At 52.9% G+C, this 23,230-nt stretch overlaps 2 protein-coding genes and 1 long non-coding RNA gene across 5 annotated transcripts in view; 2 read left to right on the top strand and 1 right to left on the bottom strand.

Moving 5' to 3' along the window:
• LOC133044962 (uncharacterized) overlaps positions 1 to 14,822 on the bottom strand; it is a 28,621-nt gene extending 13,799 nt beyond the window's left edge. Inside the window, exons 1-4 of one of the 2 annotated variants that reach the window (XR_009690099.1) lie at positions 14,625 to 14,822; positions 12,870 to 13,054; positions 6,390 to 6,471; positions 5,954 to 6,060 (exon numbers count right to left, since the gene is read on the bottom strand). This is a non-coding gene — a long non-coding RNA (uncharacterized LOC133044962). Of the gene's footprint in view, positions 1 to 5,953; positions 6,061 to 6,389; positions 6,472 to 12,869; positions 13,055 to 14,624 lie in introns of those variants that run through there. The other variant, XR_009690097.1, reaches the window with a different exon arrangement.
• On the top strand, positions 3,996 to 5,066 carry LOC133044961 (neuroendocrine secretory protein 55). Its single transcript, XM_061126925.1, has one exon. The coding sequence runs from the start codon at positions 4,341 to 4,343 to the stop codon at positions 5,064 to 5,066; it is 726 nt and encodes a 241-aa protein (XP_060982908.1). The 5' UTR covers positions 3,996 to 4,340.
• Positions 14,823 to 17,407: 2,585 nt separating the features above from the next.
• Positions 17,408 to 23,230, top strand: part of GNAS (GNAS complex locus) — a 53,635-nt gene continuing 47,812 nt past the window's right edge. The window contains exons 1-2 of one of the 2 annotated variants that reach the window (XM_061126918.1): positions 17,408 to 19,328; positions 19,529 to 19,675. In XM_061126918.1, coding sequence (XP_060982901.1) covers positions 17,411 to 19,328; positions 19,529 to 19,675 — 2,065 coding nt within the window. In that variant the 5' untranslated portion in view covers positions 17,408 to 17,410. The remainder of the gene's footprint in view (positions 19,329 to 19,528; positions 19,676 to 23,230) is intronic. The other variant, XM_061126919.1, reaches the window with a different exon arrangement.

Genomic DNA, 23,230 nt, shown 5'->3' with positions numbered 1-23,230 from the left:
AAGGAAAGAGCCCATCGCCTGCAGAAACCCACCAGGTGGACACTCCCTGACATAACCACCTTCCGCCGGCTTCCCTCCCTGGTTTGCCCATATGGAAAGGATTGAGGACTTGCCACCTGTTGGCAATCCACTCTCTAATCGGGGGCATTTCCCACTGACGTGCATGTTGTCGAATGGCAGGGATGGTCCCCTCTCAATCACCTCCATCTCCCCACGAAGCCTGGAAGACTGTCCTGGTCATAGAAGTGACTCAATGTGCAATTGCTATACAGCTAGTTTCATTTTTAATTTCTGAGACAGCTCAGGGCAGGGAGGCAAAGAGGCCCAATATAATGAATGGACAGACGGCTAATTTCTCTGCCAGTGAGTTGTGGAGCAGAGAGCCAGAGAGTCCCACCTTGGTTCCCAAAGGTACCCCCCACCACTGGCCAAGTCTCCCCGGTTAACACCTGTTTGCTTGTGTCCTGAAACTGCCACCCAGACATTCCTTCCTGCCATTAAGCCACTTGCACTTTCAAATGCCTCTGAAATAGAAGCCGAGCTGGAAGAATACGTCCATTGATAGAGCCCCAGCTCCTCTCCCGGGGTCTCCAGGCCCCTTTCATGAAATCAGATTCTGACTTGAAAAGAACTCAGTGAGCATGGGGTTCTAACTCCACCCCGCTCAGAAGTCCTGGGGAAAACATCTCCAATATGTGGTCCTCTGTCCTTTGATTTAATGCTGCTCCTGACAAACAGCCAACCACCTCCTGACAGCCATTCCATTTCACAGTCCTAACTGTTCGAATACTCTTCCTTGGGCTGAGCTGACATCTCAGCCTGTTGGAACTGTGTCCCATAGGTTCTAATTCTACCCTCCCAAGCCACATAAAAGACATCTTAGTGCCTCTTCCCCAGGATGATCCTGTAAAGGGCTGGAGACAATATTCTTCACGATGAACTGGGAACTGTACTTCCCTAACCTATGGGCTCAGGGGCCACCCTCCGGCCGAGCCCTGCAGGTGATATACATCTGCACTTTATTTACCGCAGACAGACAGCCCCTGGCTCCTCAGCCTGGTAACAACCCGAGGTCGTTCATCACCACTTGCTCCTTTTTGAAATTCACTCTGCAGCAAGCACTTTTAAAGTCATACACGTAATGCATTTTAAAGAGCGTTTTCTGCACGGAGCCATTTGCTTGGCCTCGGCACTAAGCGTGAGATGGAACAGTATTTTAGTGTGGTCCCCCTGCTCTCGGAGCCCGTGTCAAATGAACGCCAGAAATGTACCTGTAGCTATACATGACTGGGGCTCTAAAGGAGGTGATTTGTTAAATGTTCGTTTGTTGATTAAAATGCATCTTGCAAAGAAAGTGCATTTCTAATGCAGACTGTAGTCCAAAACTACCTATTATGTAATGCACATTTTTTAATAATGCAGGCAATCTCGTGTATCTGTATTAGTGGATCAGCTCTGAGCTGCCATCTCCATTACAGGCAGAAAGCACTCCTTCTGCAAAATGAAGTACTTTCTTATGTCCACTAAAGAATCATAATCCCCCTCATTGCTGACAGCTGGCATTTGTCTCCATTGAAAGGGCATTCAGCAGCACCCATATCTGCCTGATTTTTTTCCAGTTTGCCCTGAGAACCACTCGAATGATGTCTTTATGTCCCACTCACTGTCAGGGGGTGCTGCACTGGTTGAAAGCAAGCAAGCAGACGGGTCAGTGTGAGCAGAACCTCTGGAAATGTCTCCAGGCGGGGCTGAGAGACCAGGATTTGAGATCTAGAGCTCCAAAGGACCCTGTCCCCTGTCCTGTAATAACATCCATATGTGATTGGTGCCATCCAGACATCTGTGACAGTAAAAGCCTTTCGGTCGCTCTGGACCGAGGAGGAGGAGGGCCCAACAAAAATGCAGACATGTGCCCTTTGACGAGGTTTTGCAAATCGATTCCACTTTATTAGACCAATCAGTATTTTAATGCTACAAACGAACTCAATGAACTCAAGACACAAGACAGGCACTGCCGAGAAGCCAGGTCAGGAACATTCAAGACCATTCACAGCCAAGACGCAGATATAAAACCTCCACATGTCCAAAACAGTGGCTAGGATCTCACTAAAACAGTGGCTAGGATCTCACTAAGGTCTTAACTCTGGGCTTGACAGCTCTAAGGCGAACGTGGAAGGACAGGGGTGAGGGTGTGCCCCACCATGCTGAGGAACCGCTATGGAGGCAGGGCACTCTACTGTGGACTACCACAGAAGGTAAAGCAGCATGACCTCACAGAGGAGGGACTACCCTGAGGGTCCCATGGTTAAGAACCCGCCTGCCAATGTAGGGGATGCGGGTTCAGTCCCTGGTTCGGGAAGATCCCACGTGGCATGGAGGAACTAAGCCCATGTGCCACAACTACTGAACAATAGAAGCTACCGCGACGAGAAGCCCCTGCTTCCCACAACCAGAGAAAGTCCAAGTGCAGGAATAAAGACCCAGCAGAGCCATAAAGAAAGAAAGGAAAGAAAAAGAATCACCTCATGGACTCTTCAAGTCTCCGCCACATTGACTCAAAGACAAGAAAAGCCACCTGTGCCACCTGGAAGCTTGTTGGTACTTGCACAGACTTGAGGAAGATGGTTTTGCTGAGTCGTACCGCTGGTGGACCTGTCACTAGGGCAAAAGGGATGCTCCATATTTGAACGAGGTGGGCAGAAGCAGCAGTCAGGTTGCAACTGGAACCCCCGAGCTTCCAAAGTACCACCCTTTCCTGAGCAAGGACCACTCCAGGAGAACATGGAGCTCTTTTGATTTTCCAGAGATGGAAAATCTCTTGGGGAAGCCAAGAGATGGTCTCATCTCCTTTGGGGTTCAACGATATGACCTAGGGGGTCTAGCTGTCCTCTAGCCTTGATACTCTGGTTGACCTAATAAATTTTCTCACATAGAATGCACACTGGATTAAACAATGCTGATGGGTAAGGAGTGGGTCCTGAGTGGTTTAACGCTCTAATTAACCTAAGGTTAGTCCTAAAGATTCTCTCCTTAATATAAGATTGCCTTTCCTTTCCTCCTCTTCTTACTCTACCACCCTCAGCACCTAGAACAGAGGTTGGCAAGAGCTAGGCATTCAATATTTGTTGAATGACCGCACTTTTTTGTTGAAAACGTGTGAAAAGAGCTGTGAACGGTACCCGGCGGTTTCCTTGATAGCCGGACGCCCTGCAGCGCCCTCCAGGGACGGCGAACTGGTTTGCACGTACTGAACATCAGCACAGATCTTCCTTGAGGGATGTTCTGGGCAAAGAGACACTTTAAGCTCGCGACCTCATCTAGAGCTCAGGGTGGCCCACCAATGGGTTTGGGGAAGTGTAAAGCATCACCTCGTCTGTCTGTGAGCGTCCTTCTTAGAGAAGATGCTTATCTAACCATTCCGTAATTAATTAGTCGCTTCAGATCGCATTGGGGAGGGGACTGGAAACGTCTAATTACAGTTTCTAGACCAGATCTGTCAAAGTTGTCTGACGATTAATGATTGCCTGAGATTACCCTTTTCCAACTATAATATTAAGCCCTTGGAAAATGCCCTGGATAGTTAATAGTGTCGTACAAACGCTCATTCCTCCAGAATACCTGCAAATTTTTTAGCTGCTTCAGGCTTTGTTGAATTTATCAATAACCTGAGAGAAGCTGGGGAGGGGTCCGGACCCCATGGAGAACCCATTACCCGCTGCGCAAACACTCTAACCTGTGGCTCGCTGGCTGGCTCGCTCGCTTGCTCCATGGCACCCGCCTGGTCCCCCAGCCGCTCGAGACGTCCAAAACCTTTCAAACAAGGTTCCCTCCTGCCACCTGCCGGTCCACTAGGGTCTGAGCCTCGGCTCCGCGCCACCGCGCAGCGCGCGAGGAGCCGCCCCCGCCTCCCTACTGCACATGCCCGGCAGAAGTCCGGGCGCGCAACTTTGCAGAACCTCTCAGCCCCGTCTGTCTTCGCCTCAGTCTCCTCTTTCCTCTCCCAGGCGAGAGGACCAGCGGAGGCACCTCTCCGGAGTCTTAGGCTGCAGAGTCTAAGACTTAGAGAGAGGGGCCCCAGAGGAGACGGACTTTGCCACTCTTTTTTCCCATCCCTTCTTTCTGCCCAGAGAGGCAAGCAGAGGCGCGGAGCTTTAGAAAGTTGAGTGGTCAGGAAGGTAGGTGCTTCCCTTTTTCCCCTCGAGTCGAGGTGGGGCTGGGACCACTGGACCCAGCTTCTTCCCTCGCGAGGAGCACCTTTTTCGGCTCTAGCGGCCGATGCGCTTCGGAGCTGCTCTCTGCAGAGCCAGAGGGTGGGTCGGATTCGCCGAGTGTGCGTGAGGATGGATCGTAGATCCCGACTTCAGCCAGGGCGCCGAGCTCGCCACAATTACAACGATCTGTGCCCACCCATAGGCCGCCGGGCAGCCACCGCGCTCCTCTGGCTCTCCTGCTCCATCGCGCTCCTCCGCGCCCTTGCCACCTCCAGCACCCGCGCCCAGCAGCGCGCGGCTGCCCAGCGCCGGAGCTTCCTAAACGCCCACCACCGCACTCCCGCCCAGGTATTTCCCGAGCCCCCTGAATCTGACCACGAGGACATAGACCTCGAGCCCTCCCTCCCCGAGTGCCCAGAATACCAGGAAGAAGAGTTCGACTACGAATCCGAGACCGAGTCCGAGTCTGAAATCGAGTCCGAGACCGAATTCGAGACCGAGTCTGACACCGCCCCCACCACTGAGCCGGAGACCGAGCCCGAGGACGAGCCGGGCCCCGTGGTGCCCAGGCGCCCCACCTTCCACCAATCTCTCACCGAGCGCCTCAGCGCCCTGAGGCTGCGGAGCCCCGACGCCTCCCCGGCTCGTGCGCCGCCCAGCACTCAGGAGTCTGAGAGCCCCCGACAAGGGGAGGAGCCCGAGGACAAGGATCCGAGGGACCCCGAAGAGTCTCAGGAGCCAAAGGAGGAGGAGAAGCAGCAGCAGCGCCGCTGCAAGCCGAAGAAGCCCACCCGCCGCGACCCATCCCCGGAGTCCCCTTCCAAAAGGGGGCCCATCCCCATCCGGCGTCACTAATGGAAGACGCGCCCCGGATTCTCCTTGTGTTCTTTGACCCAGGTTAGTTGCCCACCGCTAAACTGGGGAGTCTGTGGTCGGTGCAGGACCGGCGGGAGGAAGGCAGGGAGGAGAGGCAGGTTAGAGGGAAAGTGGGAAGAGAGCGGGTTCGGTGAGCCAGCCCGGGAGGGCCAGGGGCACAGGGTCCAACTGGGAAGGGCTCCCCAGATCTCCCCCAGGGCGCCCAGGTGGCCAAACGCTTGTTGGACAGTGGGGCGTCTTTGCGCCCCTCTGGAAACAGCCAGAGGTCTCCAAGTTGGTGTCCAGGACGCGCGACTGAATCCCGGGCGCACCCCAGGTTCCAAGCTGCACACCCAGAAGGCACGGGTAAGTCACTTATTTTACGTGCTTTTTTCCCTCCTAAGGAACTAGTCTCAAACCAGTTGGCCTTGGCGGGTGCCAAAAACGTGGTTCGGAAGTGCTCGCGCCAACTTTCGGAAAGCTGAGCCGCCGCACTGTAGCGACACTGTTGCAATGTGCGAAAAGTAACCAGGCTGGGATTGGGTGAGAACTCCGGAGACTTGCCCGCTCCCAGAAAGTCTCGCGCGCGCGGCCCTTAAGGCACTTGGAGCCTGGAGCCCAGGACCCGTCGCTGCCAATTTGGAGCCGCGGGACCTCGGCGCCAGTGCCCCTCGCGGCTGTGCGCCAGTCCTGGCCGCCACTGCCCGTCCCCGGGCGCTCGCGGAGCCAGAGACCGCTGCAAAGAGCGTGCGCACCTGCCTGCGCGCCTCGTAGCCGACCTCCCCGAGCCAGCCGGCGGTTCCCCACGAATCACCTGTGCTTGGAGGGCAGGCAGAGGAGGTACGGGAGTTTCGGGAGGTGCCCGACGGACTACCAGGGTTGGGGGCGCAGACGTGGTAGTGTCGCGGCATCGCCAACCTTTTGGCGCAGCTGGTCTGATGGTGACGCTGGGTACATCTTGGCTGGAGAGGTCCCGGGCTTTTTGCGCAGCTGCCTGGGGATGTTAGATAGTAGCTAAAAGGTCAGCGAGGTGGTCGCGAGCGAAAAGGTAAAGCGGAACAAGAAACAGGCTGGAGACGGAGTCGCGCCTATCATCAGGGAACCCCACAACGCACCCCCAAAGAGCGCATAGCCAAAGAGCGCATTCCGACAGAGCGCAGCACCCGCCGAGCTGGGGAAAGGTGTAGGAGCCGCCGCAAATCCCCGGGCGATTAGTTGAGAGAAGGAAGGGGCCTGAGGCTCCGGCAGCCTCGGGGAGGGGAGGGCAGGCGGCCCGCACCGGCCATTTTTGGCTCGGGTGGGGCTAAGTTTGGAATCTGTAACCTGAAGGCAAAGCTGGAGCACAGAAACAGCCGCAATCCGGTAACACATCTTCGGTGCGTAAAGTGTGCCTCTCTCGCCAGTCCTGGGGGGAAAGACTGGTTAGTGAAAATGTATTTACAAAACCTCCCCCGATTTGGAAATTGATCTTTTCTTGTTGCGCGGGCGTCTCGTTTGGTGCCGGTTTTAGCTATTCTGATGAGAAGGATTTGGGGGGAAAGTGAGGCGTTTGGAGACTTGAAAAGGCGGGTCGGGTTCTTAGACTCCTAAAATAAGGTTTCGGTCTATATTCAGAACATATCTTAAGGGGTCTTCCTTCCAGGTCTCCGCCCGGGGGAAGGCATCGCGCCGCACCAACACAGCTCTGGTGGGCTGCGGCGCTGACTAATGGCTCTTGGATGCTGTTCTGGTCTTAACTAGTAAATAGCGGCGAGGGGGCTACCCTGGGCAGCGGGGGAAGTGTCCAGAAGTCTGGAGGCTGCCAAGGACTTGGAGGCGGGTCCTGCGTGCCCTGTCTTTGGCTTGAAAGCGTTAAACTGCCTAAGTGAAATGGGGCTCCCCAAAGCTGACATTTCTACTTAGTGTAAAAACGGCGGCGCAGTGTTCCTATCCGAAGCATTGAAAGTGCTGGCTTTTTCTCTGGTGATGTCTTGGCAGCCTGAGCTCACCCAGTAAAAGGTCTCTGGTGAATAGGCGACTGCGGTCAGGATGCCGTGGCTTTTCAGTGTGGGGGCTGCCCTCCCAGGTTGGAGAGTCTAGGGGGACTGTTTTCCTGCAGAGCTGGGTTTTGCATTAGAGAAACTAGCATGTTGCTTTAGCATATACAAGTTGAAAAAAAAGTCCTCAGTGCAACGCCCACACCTGTCACCCCAGTCTCGGGCTGTTTTTTAAACAGAAGCCTGCGCGGGAGAGGGTGGCTTTCTTAATTGTAGGCATTATGCCAGGTTAGCTGGGGGGGGGGGGGGGGGGCAGGGTCCCCCCTTCCAGGAACGCAGCCCTTTCAGACACTCCTCCATGAACTACCTGATTGAGAAAACCTGTTACCCTCCCCCACTCAGTTCCCTTCCCCCACCCCCTCCCTCCTTCCATCCTGATTCCAGGGTGGAAGAGTCATTAGGAACAATCGGAACACCTGAGAAACTTACCAAAGCCCTGTGAGGAGGACCCCCACCCCACGGAGAGGGGCTTTTGCTATACACACAATTAAAAAAGCCCTCTTTCTACCTAAGGCACTGGTGTTTAGCTGCCTTTCTCTCCCAGAAGCGTTTCTGGCAAGTTCTCCAAGCATTCCCCACTCTCTAGTCTCCCAACTAGCCCTTTGTCTTGCCCTGCTGCACCGAGGCATTAGCATTTGAATGGCCTTATTTGCCCTTGCAATTTAGGAAATTGGCTCCCAAAAAGCAGCCCTTAGAGTTGACCACAGGGGTGAATTACCAGCCAGTTACACGGTTTCGATTGGAGAGGAAAAGAGGAAGAGGAGGGGAAAACTAGTCAAATAAAGCTGGTTAAATGGTCTGCTCCAATATTCAGGATTTTTTGTTTTGCTACATTAATCATTTGCTTAATAAAAATGTGCTTTTTCTTGGACAAAAGCGTTCTTTTAGCTGAACTTGAGTTGGGAAATTATGCATCAGTGTTCAAATACTGTGTGGTGTCAACAATCTGATGTAGGTTTACTTCTAAGGTTTGGCAAACAAAACATTTCAGAATTCGGGAATTGGGAATTTTAAAGTTTGGAATTGTTTTAAGATAATGTCTATTTAACGCACTAGAAACTTTTCCCCTGGAACTGCTATCACCCCTTTACTCTTTAGCCTCAGTTTTAGCAGCTGTGATAGAAGGTTTAATGAGGAAGAAAGCTGAAACTTCAGTGTTGTTAAGAAATAAGTTTTTAAAAAAATGCATAGATTTTACTCAGTTTTTCTATATTATCCCTGCGCTTCATGTAAAGGGAGGCTACAGAGAGGAAACTGAGCAAAAATCTTGGTGGCTACGAAAGTATGTCTCTTAACAGAAAGGTGACCAATTACAAACAAATCATTAGAATCAAATCAAGCTTCCAGAGTGATGTCATATGCCAACTCAAGGACTGCCCTTCCCTTAAAAATTGTCCAGCAAAGAGGCAATGAGATTCTCAAATTACATCTATAATCCCGTTTCAGAATGAGGGCTGGAATCCCTCATCCTGTTCTTCGGGTTTGCCATTAATGACGCTGTTTTCTAAATTCTGATGCCCCAGAGCTGGACAGCTGGGTCAAAGACCTCAGGCTCATCACCCAGTCCTGCCTGGGGTCAGGCCCAGCAGTGTCTGCCTCAGTTTCTTCATGTGGAACATGAAGGAGGTGAAGAGCAGGTCCTAGCATCCCTTTCTGCTCCCAGTACCTACAGGGTGACTAAGTAAAGCCCAGAGTTGCCCAATTTGACTCAGATCAATGATTTTAATGTTAAAGGAGCCTCCCCCGCCAAAAAAAAAAAAAGAAAGGTTGATAAAATAAAAACACCAGTTGTGAAGAAATCTTTCTGTTTTGTGTTTGTCTAATTTGATTTTCTCAAATCTGGTTTTGCGTTGGGGGCAAAAATGGTGTAGAAGCAAGTCAGGAAAAAAAAATTCATACATAGGATTTAGAGAACTGAGGCAGACAGGTTAGGGAATTCCTAACCCCACCACAACCTCTTACTAACAAGGATGGGGGGTGAACTGCCTTCTGAAGAGCAGCTGTTACACTTAAGAGTTACTGTTTGTTTTAGGTGTGCTGTTTTCTCATCTGCCCTCCTTCATCACAGGGTCAGAAGATAGGCTCTTCAGGGTGGGGGCAGGCAGCCTGGAGATGCCTGCCGTTTGGGGAGAGAGCAGACAAATGCTCCCACCGTCAAACTGACCACAAGTGCTGAGTATGTGTTCTAGTAACAGTTACAAGTGCCCTGATGAGGATTGACCCGAAAAATTGGCTCAGAGGCTGCAGCTAGTTGGGATAAACCAGTTTTCTTTCAACCTTTTCTCCCCTTCATTATCACTTCCTCCCAGGAGCTTTTTCAGACATTTTTTTCTGAATTAGTCCTGACTCATGAAATGTGAATACCACAGATTCAGAGACACACTGTGTATCTGCCTCTCTACTGTGGGCTCTCGGAATAGCTAAGGTTTTTTTGCACTCCCCCCCCAAACCAATCTTACCTCTCTTGCAAATGCATGAGATTTTTTTTTTAAGTGTTTAAGAAAAACTAATATATGTCAAATTAAGTGATTTAACACCCCATTTTTGTTCTGTATTTTAACCTTTGGGGGGGCTACATATTACAAGGCTATATATAAGATGAATTTTACTGATGTTTGTTTTCTTTAAATCTTGTGTTTTTTCCCCCAAGATCCCCGATACTGGTGCTAGTGAATTCACATGGCAGAGAAGCCCGAGTAAGCAGCCTAGTGACTTAGTTCTCCCAAGGCCAAGAGTGTGCAGTGCGGGGCCACTGTCACCTGTTGACAACACTCAGCCAGTAAAGGCAGGACATCTGAGAGGAGCTGGCACTGCGGCACCCCCACCTCCCCATTCCAGGGCATGCAGTGCTGTAATTCAGTGGGAGATTTGAGGACTACAAAAGGAAAGTGTGGGGGAAATCACAGGAAAAAGGAAAGATGGAGGGAGATGAGACACCTGAGAAGAAAGGAGGCTGAGGTTTGGAGATGGGGGGGGGGGGGTCACAAAACCTGTGTTAGGGCTAGAAAGAACAGGCTGAAGCAAGAGATTTGGGGAGGAAAAGGTTTAGAGGAGCCTCCATGGCAGTCTTCAACATCAGTTTAGTATCAGGAAGAGCATTTTTCACAGCTGAGGGTGACAGTGGATTAGTCACCCTACAGTCACTGTCCCCCTGAGAGTCTCTTACAGGCCTGGCCCAGAAATTTCAATTTCATAGGTGCAGTCGAGCTGTCATATATATATATATATACCTCAATTGCTTCAATCAAATGGGAAGATTTACAACCTAGGAAACCTTGCTTTATATGGTTTAAATCCTAAGTCCTAGATTCTGGTTCAGGGAGAGTCCCCAAATCTCAAACTTGAGGGGTATGAGGATCACAGAGTCCAAGACTGCCCCCACCCACCCCCAAACTGAAGAAGACAAATTCTTCCTCCCCCAGGCGAGAGCCGGCTTCTGAGTGCCCTGGCTTATGTTGCTGTCTCAATTAGATTTCATTAGGAGACTTTGCTCTGGGTAATTGAGATTGTGCACAAAGGTGAAATATACCATTCCCCTTACAAAGTCAAGGGGAATAAGTCATGCAGCCAAGAAGCCCCTGGGGGCCTGGAATTTCCACCAAGAATTACCGAAATTTCAAATAGAGCTTCCACTAAAGCCAAATTTCTCTTCTGGGATTTCCTCCCACCATCTCTGCCCCCAACTTTTGCCCCCTCTTAGTCCTCTTCCCAGGGTGGTGGTGTTCCTCTAAGCCACTTCCTCCCCTGGAATTCTCAGCTGCACCATCAGCCAGCCTAGAGGAGGAATCCACAGCTCCGTCCAGGTGGCTATAGAGAATGTCTGGACCCACCCTACAAGTGCAAGGGGGTCAGGTGCCAGCCTCGTGTCTGGCTGCAGAATGGGGTAGCCATTCCAAGATGAGGGCCACCAAGGACAGCTAGTGAGCTGAACGAAGGGACTAGCTGAACGACGAGGTCTGGATTCTTGGTGGGAACCCTTGGCCCCTGGGGCTTTTTAATCTGAGATCAAGTCTTTTCACACCTATGGCTGCCACTGTCTGTAATGTCAGCTCTGTGCCTGCTCCTAAGCCTCATCCATTGGAGGCATTTTCCCTGCACTTGGCATTTGCTGAAATAGCCTGGTCACGTAGACCCTTCTGCAGACAGCAGTAGGCTGGCTGCTGCTGCCTCCACCGGCTGAGGCTGGCAGAGGAGATGCTGGGAGGTAAAAGGATGGGCGCAGTGAGTCCTAATTGAACAGTAATTAATTGAACAGCATCAAAGTCTTATTGCTACTCAGTCAGCACTCAGAAAACATTTGTCACTGGGAGGCTGAGAAACGTAATTGTTGCCTGAATTCTCTTCCCTTTGTCCTCTCATTTCTGCTTTTGCCTTTTCCTCACAACTGGTGAAAAGATTCTCCTTTTCCTCACCTGACAGGAACCCACTGCCAGCTAATGACACATGGGGGCTGCAGAGAAGGCTCTGCAAACTGCCCCCCTGCCAACCATCCCCCCACCTTCCGGGAGGAAATTCAACCACCAGGGGAAAAGCGATCGTTTTTTGTCCTAGTTTGTGCCCTCTTCTCTTTTGCCTACCTCCCCTCCCTCTCAAGGGACCCTCTTCCACTTTGCTTTCTCTTTATTGGATACAGGGATGAACTAAAACAGAAAGCTGATAGGCAGCTACTTAAAGTCTGGATAGGCCATGTGCCTTTAGCAATGAGTAAGAACCTCCAAACGTAAGTACACTGACAGTCGTTCACTGATTATGACGTGTGCTGCCATGGAGGCGTCAATAGAGCAGAAGACGGAGTTGGGGCGGGGGGTGGGGGGGGTTGGCAGGGAGTCATGTGGGGCCGCCAAGGAAGAGGGCCACGTCCCTGCAGGTAACACTGGTGCTGTTTAGAGTCAACAGTGAAAAAATACTGTCTTTCCATTTGGGGTTATTTCTTTACAAAAAGCCAGCTGATCACTCCCTGTGGCACCTGGCCTGTCAGGTCTGAACACACTGACTTCCTTAGAAGTGCAATGTTTAACTGAAACATGCGTAGTATTTCCCATCCTTTCTCAATGCATGAAGTGTAGAAACCCTGTTCTTTTTAAGTAGTTGAGGATACACAATTTTCAAGAAACCTCCACCTGGCTTCTGACAGCCCAGCCTTTTCTCCTCTCAGAGTACCATTTCACTGCAGACCCTAGCACAAGCCCTGCTGGGTGGGCACCAAACCCCAGCCTGCAGCTTCACCCCAGCTCAGTCTTTCTTCAGGCACCCTGCCTAGTCTCTGCCTTCCTCTTCTGGGCCACATGAACCCATTAATTAATGTTCCTTCCCACTTCGTGCTCATTTCTAGAAAATATTTACCTCTTCCCTGATAGAAATCCATCCAGAATTGGAAATCGATGCCTAAGGTAATACTTTGCGATTATAAATCATAATGGCAGATCTTAAAAACTGGGCCCCCTTGGAGAAGGAAATGGCAACCCACTCCAGTATTCTTGCCTGGAAAAATCCATGGTCAGAGGAGTCAGGCGGGCTGAAGTCCATGGGATTACATGACTGAGCATGTGTGCACGAGGGTGGAGGGAGATGGGTTGGTAGCAATAAACTGGTAGAACTAAAAAAAATAAAAAATAAAAACTGGGCCCTCTGGCCACCTCCATCCAGGTCAAGGCCACGTTTCTGTCTTGGCCAACAAGATCACCAGCCCTGAATGGGCTCGCCCAACAGTCCCACCAATCAGAGTGGCCCCCAGTTAGCCCCCCAGCTGATCACCCCCAGCTCTTACCATACTGGTTTCTTGGGCCCCTGTGGCAAGGCTCCCCAGCTGCCTTTCAGGTTAGCCACCTCTTCCAACATCTGGCTACCCTTCTGCCAGTCTCTCAAGTCCCACTTCTGATTTGTGGTGAAGCTTCAGCTCTGATCCCCACTCATCCAAGAGATTTGGGGTTTTCAGATCCTGGTAGCCAGTCACTACAGTGAAATAAACAAAGATAGGACAAAAGGGGGGACACTGCAGTTAAATGCCGCAATCTCTTCTTCCTGATCCTCATTTATCTTTAAATTAAGGCAACTGCTACTTGAGTCTGAGGGTCCTTTCTCAGCCCATGGCAGGGGGGCGGTTTTGCCTCCCAGAGGAGGCTTGGCAACATTTAGAGACATTTTTAGTTGCTACAACAAAGGGGATGCTGCTGGTATCTAGTGGGTAGAGGCCAGGGATGCTCCTAGATGTCCTCCAGCGCCCAGGCCAGTCCCCACAGCACAGAGCTCCCTGGCCCCAGAAGGTAACCAGCGCAGAGGCAGAGAAACAACCATCTAGATGAGCGATGCGGACCAATTCTTAAATTCTTCCCTCTGCCGTGCTCCCACGCGGGAGCCCTTCCTAGGCCCACCACTCTTTCCTGTAATGTCCCCCCGCCCTTTTTCTCTCCAGTGCTCCAAGTGTTTGAGAGCCTATCATCAAATTTATTTCTCTCCTTGAAGATTTTATCTGATCGAGTGATTTCATATCCTAATAAGGATTACTGTCACTTTGAACTTGGGGTCTTGTCTTGACTTTGGTCCTGTCCTCCTAAATAACAGGCTGAAAGAAATCTCCACCCAGACTGTACCTCCTTCCCTCCTCTGTCAGGTCCAAAACCAGACTGGCTAGGCACCATGCCAGCTTTTCTCCAGGTCCTCCCTGACTTCTCCATCCTAGGTGCCAGACTTGGGCTCCCTTGCCCCTTGCATGTTGCACCAGGGAGTTTCTGGAGGGTCCTCTGGGATCCCTCTGAGTCCCTCCCTCCAGCCTTCTTGCTTCCTTCACTGTGCCTGTTTCTCTCTTCCTAAAAGGTCAGGACCAGCCAGGTCCTCCTGTGTTCTCTTCATCAGGGCCATCCTCCACACTGCCTCAATCCTGCCCTAAAACTAGGCTCAAATCCTCACTTGCAGGATTTTTTTTTAAAAGTTCAATATCTGTTCCATTTCCTACCAAAGAAGCCTCCAAACTGCTTGCCCTGCTATTCCATGGCATCCTCAGAGAAACACTATCCAGTATTCCCTGCCTTTCTCTCCCACTGCTCCCCCCAGGCCCAGCCATATCACCTGATCTCTTTACCCAGCCGTGTGCCATGGTTCTTACTATTCGATCTTTGTTCGTGGTAGGCCGACGTCTCCCATCCCCCCACTTTTGCTCACAGCCTAGACATCCATCCCTCCGTGGAGGCCCATCTGTAACTCCATTTTCTCCAACAAGGTCCCCCACCCTGCCCCAGTTGAGGGGTCTTTTCTTTAATTTTTATGTTGCTTAGCCTCTAGGAGGGAGGATGCTGTCGGCCCGATCTTCATCCCATCGGTGCGTGTGCTCTCCTGGCAAATAATCCAGGTGCTAGACGCTCCTGGGGATGTAGAACAGACTCTCTGCACCCATTCCTTGTTGAATGGTGCTGTGGAAAAGCGCCTCGGTGACGTGGGCTGCGCGCGAGGCCTGGCGAGTGTAAACCGTCCCTTTAGGGGCCCCATCGCGGCCTCCTTGAGGCTCCAAACCGCGACGCCTACTGACCTTCCACTTCGGCAGGGCTCAGCATCCCCGCGACCTCAAACTCCTTATCCATCTGGGGCTGATCCTCTGCATCGGGGCAGTGAGCCCCCTCTCTCCTCAGGGTCTTGGCCCTCTACCTGCAGGCCCTTTTGCCTCCTCCTCGCCTCGCCCTGGCAGCGGATCCCTCTTAGGGGTTTACCCACCGCCATCAGTGAGAACGAGGGCTGCTCCCTGAGAGATCCCACCCCCCACCCCCCATCAGCCTCGGTGACCTGGGGCGTCAGAAAGTGACCCCACAGTGCCAGCCGGCCTCGTGGCGGCCCAGGCCTGACCGCCATACGCCCGCCCACCAACCGCTCCAAACCACCCCAGCGGCACAACCTCTTAGGGCGTTCCAACGCGGCGCCCCCTATTGGACCTCCCACTCATATCCGGTTTCCGGTCTGGCGCCCCCCGTTCATTCGCTAGGCAGCCTTGATTGGCGTGACCCCAGCCCAATGGCTGACCCAGCGCTGGGGTCGGAGGGGAGTGAGTTGACTGTTGCGACCCAGTTGGCACATTCCGTGGATGCCCAAAAGGTTGAGCCGTTACGCGTGGGGGTAGTTGTCCAAAGTTTGAACCAAAGTTCGGTGTTGGTACTTGGAAGTGTGTTGACCCGAAGAGCTGAGATGATACGCCCTTGGGGGGGCTCCAAACGTTACCCGGGGTCCGACTTTGTCCGTTTTCCTCGGCGCAGCTCATCCGCATGAGTGGTGGTTTACGGGGGCAGTGATGCGCAGTGGCTCTGACCCCTTCGCTCTGACCCCCTCGTTCAAAGAGGGATGTGTTAGGTTTAACGAGGTGGGAGTGTGTGTGCGTACGTGGTTCACCTGCCTGCGGCTCGTAGATACAGCGATCCAGGCGATGCGATCTAAGTGATGCGCCCCACTTGCCGCAGCCCACCTTGCACGTACCCAGCCATCCGTCCCCACGCCCTAAGGCCAAGTGATCACCTCCTTCTTGCCCAGCTACCTTCCACCTAAAAGTGGCTTATGGGTCCATGTCACCCACTGGCGAGACAGATACGATGCTTGAGTCCCGGGTCTTACGTGATCCACACGCAGCAAATTTTTCCTGGGGCTCAAATCTCTACGCAACCCCCCAAATCTTGATCTGTGTGCAATCACATGTCAAGCCCACCCAGGTAGTGTTGGCATTTATCCCTGCGAGCTCTGAGCCCACCACGCGCTACAGCGATTGCGATGGGAGCTCAAGCCGGGCGACTGCCGGTTTTGTGGCCGGACTCAGTGCCGCCTCAGCGGGCTCAGGCATTGGAAAAGTAAAGCAGCTGCTCTGGGGGACCCGTAGCGAGACGAGAAGAACTTGAAGGGGGCTGGAGAGGGGCTAGAGGAGCTGACTGACCAACCCCGCGGCCGGTGCCCAAAGCGGGCAACAGCGCACCGCGGTCGCAGATGCCCGCACGGCACGGTGTGTATCTTTGGGATTCGGTGCGCACGGGGTTTTTCCGTCTCCGAGACCACCTTAAACCGGCCATAAATCTCAACTGGAATTCCATTTAGCCGTTTCCCAAAACAGCAGGAACTCTGGGGCTTTCAGTCTGTGGGGTCCCTGTGTGCGTCCCGCAACCCCCAGTTCCGTGCCGCGGCAGCTACCGCTTGGAGGGTCTTGGTAGTAGACACCCAAGACCCTCTTGCCTCCCTTGTATTTGTCGTTGTCCCCATGAATGGGGAAGAACCCTGCCTGCGTCACCCTTGGCCACTGCAGAGACCCCAGAATGTGGTGGGGATGGGGGACACTGATGTGCTTTATAGGAGCCAGCCTCGGCAACCCGCAAACAAAAGCCGCAGAAGCGATGTAAAGTACCCCCAACACATTTTAAAAACAAATTGCGTGCTCACACTCCTCAGCCCCTTTCCCCTCACCACCTGTCTGCTCCGCCGGTGGGCTCACGACCACCTGTCGCATCCCCGCGCGCTCCTGCACCCCCTTCGCACGCGCCCGAAGCCTTGCGCTCCAGACTCGGGACTTAGGATCTGAGGCTGCTCAGGGCTGGGGGCTGCGGCTCAGGGGTTCAGGGGTAATTTGGGGTTACGAAACACTCCTGCAGTCCCCCCTCCCCCCGAGGAGAGTCTGTTGGGTCTGGGAGGGAGGGGTTCAGCTCCTGCGCTCCCGCAGCCCGGGGCCCACGTCTTGCGTCACGTGTCCTGCAACGCAGAAGAGCGCTCTCTCTGACCAGGGGAGAAGAGAGGAGAAACACTCCAAATCAGTCAGGGAGAGGACTGGAAGGAGCCAAAACATCCCTGCGAGGCCTGCGCGCATCAGCCCCCTTACCCAAAGTCTGGGGCTCCCGGAGCCTGGCGCCGGCTCCCGGAGCCATCTCTACACTGGACCTGCGTCCTCTGGTGGCAGAAAAAGAGCACTACGAGCGATTTTCGGACCGAATCGGCGCGCTCCTCTGATCCAAGCAGGCGGGGCTGGCCTGGGACTGAGCAAAAGAGAGAGGAGGGGACAAGTAAGGCCAAAGGGAGGGGGGGGGGGGGTCCAGGGGCAGCCTGAGGGCATAAAAAGTGACCAGAAAGGAGCCAAGACTCAACAAGCAAAAGTAGACTTGTTTTTGCCATGGTCTGGGGTTCGAGGCCTTGAACCCCTGAACCCCTAGACCTCACTAGGGTTGGAAAGTGAGGTAGGAGAACTTTCCAGCTGGTACTTTGATTTATTTTTTTGAAAATAATTTTTTTCACCCTAGTTCGGTTGGGTGCTCCGTCTCACGGGGCCCCAAGTTTATTTTAAGAAGCCGCCACCGTGTTATGGGCGTGCGCAACTGCCTCGACGGCAATAATATGTCAGGACAACGCAATAACCCCCTTGAACTCGGGGAACAGCCCGAGCAACCACCTTTGGAGGCCCCAGGGGCAGCTGCCCCCGGTGCTGGGCCTGGCCCAGCCGAAGAGATGGAGACCCCACCGCCTCACAGCGAGCCCATCCCCATCGAGACTGAAGGCGAAGCCTGTGGACCCCCAGAGATCTCCAGACCCAACTTCCAGGACCTCAGCCAGGCCATCAAGGAAGCCGGGGCCCATGGAGGGTACAGCCCACCTCCCGAGGAAGCCATGCCCTTCGAGGTCGAGCAGGCCAGCTTGGGAAGCTTCTGGCCTACCCTGGAGCATCCTGGAGACACCATTGGGACCAGTGCAGGCCTTGAGGCCTTCAGCCCACCGGTCATGGAGCCCGGAGCCTCCCATGAGGCCATTCCAAGCCTGGGAAGCTACAGCCCTCCACCAGAAGAAGCTATGCCTTTTGAGTTTGAGCAGCCTGACCAGGGAGACAACCAACCTCCCTTGCAGGTCTCAGACCTTGCTCCAGGAGGCCCAGGTTCGGTGGTCTTCAGGGCTCCTCCCGAGGAGCCCAGAGCCATCAGACCTGCAAACGCAGGCATCAGAGGAGGATGCAGCCCTCCCCACGAGGAGGATCTGCCATTCGAGTTTGATGGAGCAGCCTTGGGGGACGACAGCCCACCCCCTGGGCTCCCCCGAGCTATCCCACCGATCGACGGCGGTGGGGGCAGCCAGATCACGACAGTCGCGGTCTCGAGTGCGATCCTCCTCGCTCCCGCCGCGAACGAGCCCCCCCTCTGGGTCCCCGGCATCATCGGCAGCCCATCTCGAGAGGCTGTCAGACCTCCTCCACACTTCGCGGGAGACAGCCCCCCGATGGAGGTCTCCAGACCCCCGCGCGAGGTTGGCAGCGCCCCCGTTGGGGTCGATGACGCTCCCGGCGACATGGACAGCCCCCCAGTCGCGCTTGATGATCTGCGCATCGAGGTCTCCAGAGCTCCCGTTGAGAGAGAGCAAGCAGAGGGAGAGAGACCCCCAGCTGAGGGAGAAGCAGCCGAGATGGAGGGAGGCTCAGCCACCACTGCCGCGGAAGGAGGCAAGGTCCCCGATCCCGGGGACGGAGCCCCTGCCGCCGCCACCGAGGCAGCACTGGCCGCTCCAGCCGCCGAGGCAGTCTCGGCTGCTCCAGACCCCCCAGCCGCTGGAGCAGCCCCTGCCGCCCCAGCCGCTTCTGTCGCTGGGGCAGCCCCGGCCGCTCTTGTCACCAGGGGAGCCCCTGTTGGCCGAGCGGCTCCTGTCCCCCGGGCAGCCACTGTCCCCCGGGCAGCCACTGTCCCCCGGGCAGCCTCCGTTCCCCGGGCCACTCCTATCACCTGGGCAAACCCCGCCTCGGGAGCCCGACCCGAGATCAGTTTCCTTAGACCCCCAAGCCCAGAGATCCAGGCTGCCGATCCGCCTGTTCCGCAGCCTCCGCGCGTATCTGCCTGGCGGGGCAGGTCAGAGCCCAGCTGCTGTTACCTCTACAACGACCAGATATCGGTCAGCAGCGACAGCGGAGACGAATCCGACGATGGGACCTTCGGATGCCGCCGCTGGTTTTCGTCCAAGCGAAACCGCCGCCGCCGAAAGCCCCGGCGCAACTTGCTCCACAACTTCCTCGTCCGGGTCTTCCGAGGCTGCGTCTTTGGATCCGAGAGCCCCCAGTTCAGAGGCTCCTTCAGCCCCAAGGTCAAGAAGGTTGCCTTGGCGGAGAAGCGCAGACAAGACCGCAAGGAAAACGCGGGGAAGCGTGGCCAGAAGTGGTCCGAGAAGAGACACAGCCAGCTCACCAACAAGCAACTCCAGAACAAGAAGATGGACAACTCGCATACGCACCGCATGCTGTTTCTAGGTAATGCGGCGGACTTTGCCCGTGGGGAGCAGGGCCACCCAGGAACCCCGGGAGCGGGTGGCAGGGCTGCCCGATGGGCCTCCGGGCCTGGCGGCGGGAGGGGGGGTGTCTGGGTCGAGGCGGGAAGAACCTGCCAGAAAGTTCCAGCATGGGGCCCTAACTTTGCCCTGGGAGCGGGAGGGATCTTGGGTGGGCTTGAGTGGGGAAGTATGTGCCCTTTGGGGGACAAACATGGCGCGATACAACACTTGAGGGTCGTTTCCAGCTGGACAAACCAGCGCCAGCGATCGTAAGACCACGTCGCCGAGTCGTGGGGTGGGGGACGGCAAGAAAGGCGGGGGCTTCAGGTGAGCCAGGAACTGCGGGGCGGGGGGGCGGGGTGGGAGGGCGCTCGGGGGTTGCTCATGCTAGCTGGCTGGGGCCGCTGGTGGGTTGGGGGTTGATGGAGAACGCGCGTCCCTGCCTCGCCCGGCACGGCTTTCCCTTGTCGGGCAGCTTGTTGTGGGTGTGCATCGGTGTCCACACTGTGTCCGCCTGTGCATGGTATCCTCAAGTGTTCTCCAACCCCCATCCCTGGCACCCCCACATTACCCGCCGACTGTGTAGTGGGGAATGGGCTGTCTTGTGTTTTGCGCCATTGCGCGGGCAAAAACTTTCCGTGTACACACACTCCGGCGGTACCTGTGTGCTGGCGCTGGCGCTCTGCAGCGGGCGGCGCGAAACTGGCGGCGCGAAAAGCCTGAGAAAGTAGCGGGAGATGCCCGGGGGGTATGGGGCCGCTAGCTGAGCTGGGGGCGGGGGCCGCCTCCGGGCGGCCTCCATAACCTATTTTCTGTCTGTCTTTCTCTCTTTTTTTCCCCTTTGCGCTAAGCGTTTCCTCACTTCTTATTCGTTCGCCAAACCCTCCCGCCTTTACGGTTGAAAAACCAGACACGCAGGTATCTGGGGCGTCCGGGACTGTGCGCAAAAATTTGGTATTCTGCACACATTCGGCTTACCTGGTGGGGGATGAAGGGAGGAGGGGCAAAAAAGTCCTACTTAACCTTCTGCAGGCGAGTTCGGATCCCGAACCACACCGGGGCTGGTTCCAGGGGCTGGGCGTGGCTATGTTTAAAAACTATGAAATCATTTTTTTTTTTAATCTAGGGAAGAGCCTGAGGTAAGCCAATCCTTTACCCTTTTTCCGGATACAGTAGGAGGGGCTTGGTTCTAAGAGAGGGGTTATGCGTTGGGAGTGGAATGCCCATCTTGTGTTTGAAATGCAATTCAAATAAAACTTTTTAAAAAATGCTTCCAGTGTATTTTAAGTGTATGGATAAAATGTGAAAAAACTGTGAGACATGTAAATGTTTACATGTGAATTTTTTTCAAGCAGCTTTAGCTGGGGGCAGAGAGGCTCAAAGGTAAGACCCTCTGCATATGGGTTTGGGATACAAAAACATTGAAAGATCTGTTAATAATCCCATTGGGAGGGTACCGTTGATGGCCCTGGCCTCCCCCCCTCCTCTTCCCCTCACCTATGCCACCTTCAGGGGTCCCTCCCCTTTCCAACAGCCTACTCCTCCCCCCTACAACAAGACCCTCTGCTGCATCTCCCCAGTCCTTCCCTGGCCCCACCCAGGCCCCCTCCCTCCTGCACCCTCCCCTAGATTTTCCTTACCTCAAATCTGGGTCTTGATTCCTGTGCCACAGTTAATCAGAGCAGCAAATTAGCAAAGATCTGAATGTGTGGCTTAAAGGAAGATTTCAAAAGTGAAACTCCACAATCCTAATTTTTTTTTTTTTTTTTTTGCTTATTCTCTAAGCCCTCTCGAGGAATTTCAAGATTACAATTTTTCAGGCTGTGCTACATTTGCGAAATATTTTGTAATGTGTCATATAACTGTGTGCTATTGTGATGTGTGCTTTTCACGAGTCACAGTTTTAAATGTGATGGTCATTTTATTCATGCCCACCTAGGGAAATAAGGACAGCATCATTTCCCTCAAAAACATCCAGGAGGTAGTTTTACACTTCAGATGCCCCAACTGCACTAAAGGCCCGGAGCCTCAAATGACAATGTGTTCTTCTCCTGCGGACACCTGATTTTGCCACAACAGCTCCATTTCAACATTCCAAACATAGCACTGGGTGGCACACCTGTGATGGGGCAGACAGGAGAGCCAAGGTACAGTGTGCATCTGACACCTAATTGGCAGTGTCCTTCACATGCTGCAGCCTTAGTTGCCTTATTTGTAAAAATCTTTCAAGCAGATCTTCACTAAATTCTCCTTTGCTCCATGCCCAGAATCCCCTATTCTAGGGCTTTAGGGTGGGGAGCACCATCCACTTAAATCAAGACTGGAGGCTTTTGCCATAGGTTATACAAACATCTACCCTGTAGCAAACAGTCCATGTCTGGGGCTGAGCCTTAAGAACATTACAAGTTTCCCTTGCTTACCCTTGTTTTGATGCAGGGGGGGAAATTCACCTTATAAAGAAGATTAGCTGGGGTCATCCTGCATCACCTTGGTCCTGCACCCAGGTCAAGCACCTTTGCATGCAGTGTAGTCCAGTGAGCCTTGGGCCCTGTCTATCAGGAAAACCTGAATTCAAAAAGCCAGGTTGCCTGCTGTGTCAATGTGGCTCGTTGAGCCAGGCTGCAATCTGATAAGATTTCGTTTTTGTTTTTGTTTTGTTTTTTACCGAAGTGACAAGAGAGGTACCCCACTGGATCTGAATGACTGATTGGGGAGGGGGCGAGAAGGCAGGGTGAAGACCCATGTACATCTAGGACAAACATTTTCACTAACATTTAAATCCTAACACATAAAACAAGACAGCCATACATGCCCACCCCTGAAAATGCAGACCAAATGACCATCTTTTGATAATTTGTGACATACAGATTCAACTGTTGCTTTAACAACACGTGTGCATTTCTATGTATATACCTTCTCCATTTTTATTGCCCAAACAGCTTAACCACATCACAGAGAATCCTAAAAAGATAGATAAATAGTTAGATCATCGATAACATGACTGAAGTTCTATAATAGCTAAAAAAAGTGAAGCCCATTTCTTACTCAAAACTATCCAGTGACAGATTTATTTCCATGTTTCTGTTGCCTTTCTGAGTAATTTCAGTGGCTTAAACATGTTTTTTGGAAACCTAATTTGGGTGATTCCCTCATTTTCCTTTAAGAATTGAAGGGACTGCTAGGTTAGAATTTCTTAGTAGCTGCTACATTTATTAAAATTGTGCAGGAAAATGCTGTATATAATAATGACTATTCTGCCATGACACTTTATTTATACAGTGAATCTCAATTAATTGTAAGATCATTTATGCCAACAAGTACAACAGTGAGGGCTTCATCTCATCCTGCTACAGTACCCCTTTCCTTTTTCCTTTTTCAGTTCAGCCCTTTTTTCCTTTTTTCAAAATGCTTCCACTGAGTCATTTGCTGCAGTGGGAAAGTCATGGCTTATCAAGCCAAAAATCTCTTCCTTGCCTTTTAAAATCCAATTTCCTACAGATTTTCCTTCAAATAAAACTGTTTTTCCATATAGCTATGTTAATTTTTATCATTTGCCTACATTACAAATACCATGGAAAACTGGTATTAAGCAAAAAAAATAAATAAGGTTTGTCACTTTTTTGTTTATTCCTCCCACCTCCTTACCTTCCCCACCCCCAGCTTGAAAGGAACAGCCTCACTGCCTTCAGAGTTATTAGTAACCTGTAATAGTAATGATTACACATAATGATAGCACATTCTTAGTGTATTTTTAAAAGCCTTTAATCCAGTCACATTTGTCCTTTGCAACAGCCTTGGGCAATAAAAATGTGATGGGACCCCATTTCACAGGCAAATAAACCAAAAGCCTAGTGATTAAATGTCAGGTACTTTTGCTCAGCT

Source organism: Dama dama, chromosome 23, assembly GCF_033118175.1.
Source record: "Dama dama isolate Ldn47 chromosome 23, ASM3311817v1, whole genome shotgun sequence".
Lineage (NCBI taxonomy): Eukaryota > Metazoa > Chordata > Mammalia > Artiodactyla > Cervidae > Dama > Dama dama.
Note: the sequence above shows the minus strand (reverse complement) of the source record. Positions and strands in the feature narration are given on the sequence as shown.

Coding starts and splice junctions, on each gene's coding strand:
- LOC133044961 (XM_061126925.1), top strand. CDS start 4,341: ATGGATCGTAGATCCCGACTTCAGCCAGGGCGCCGAGCTCGCCACAAT.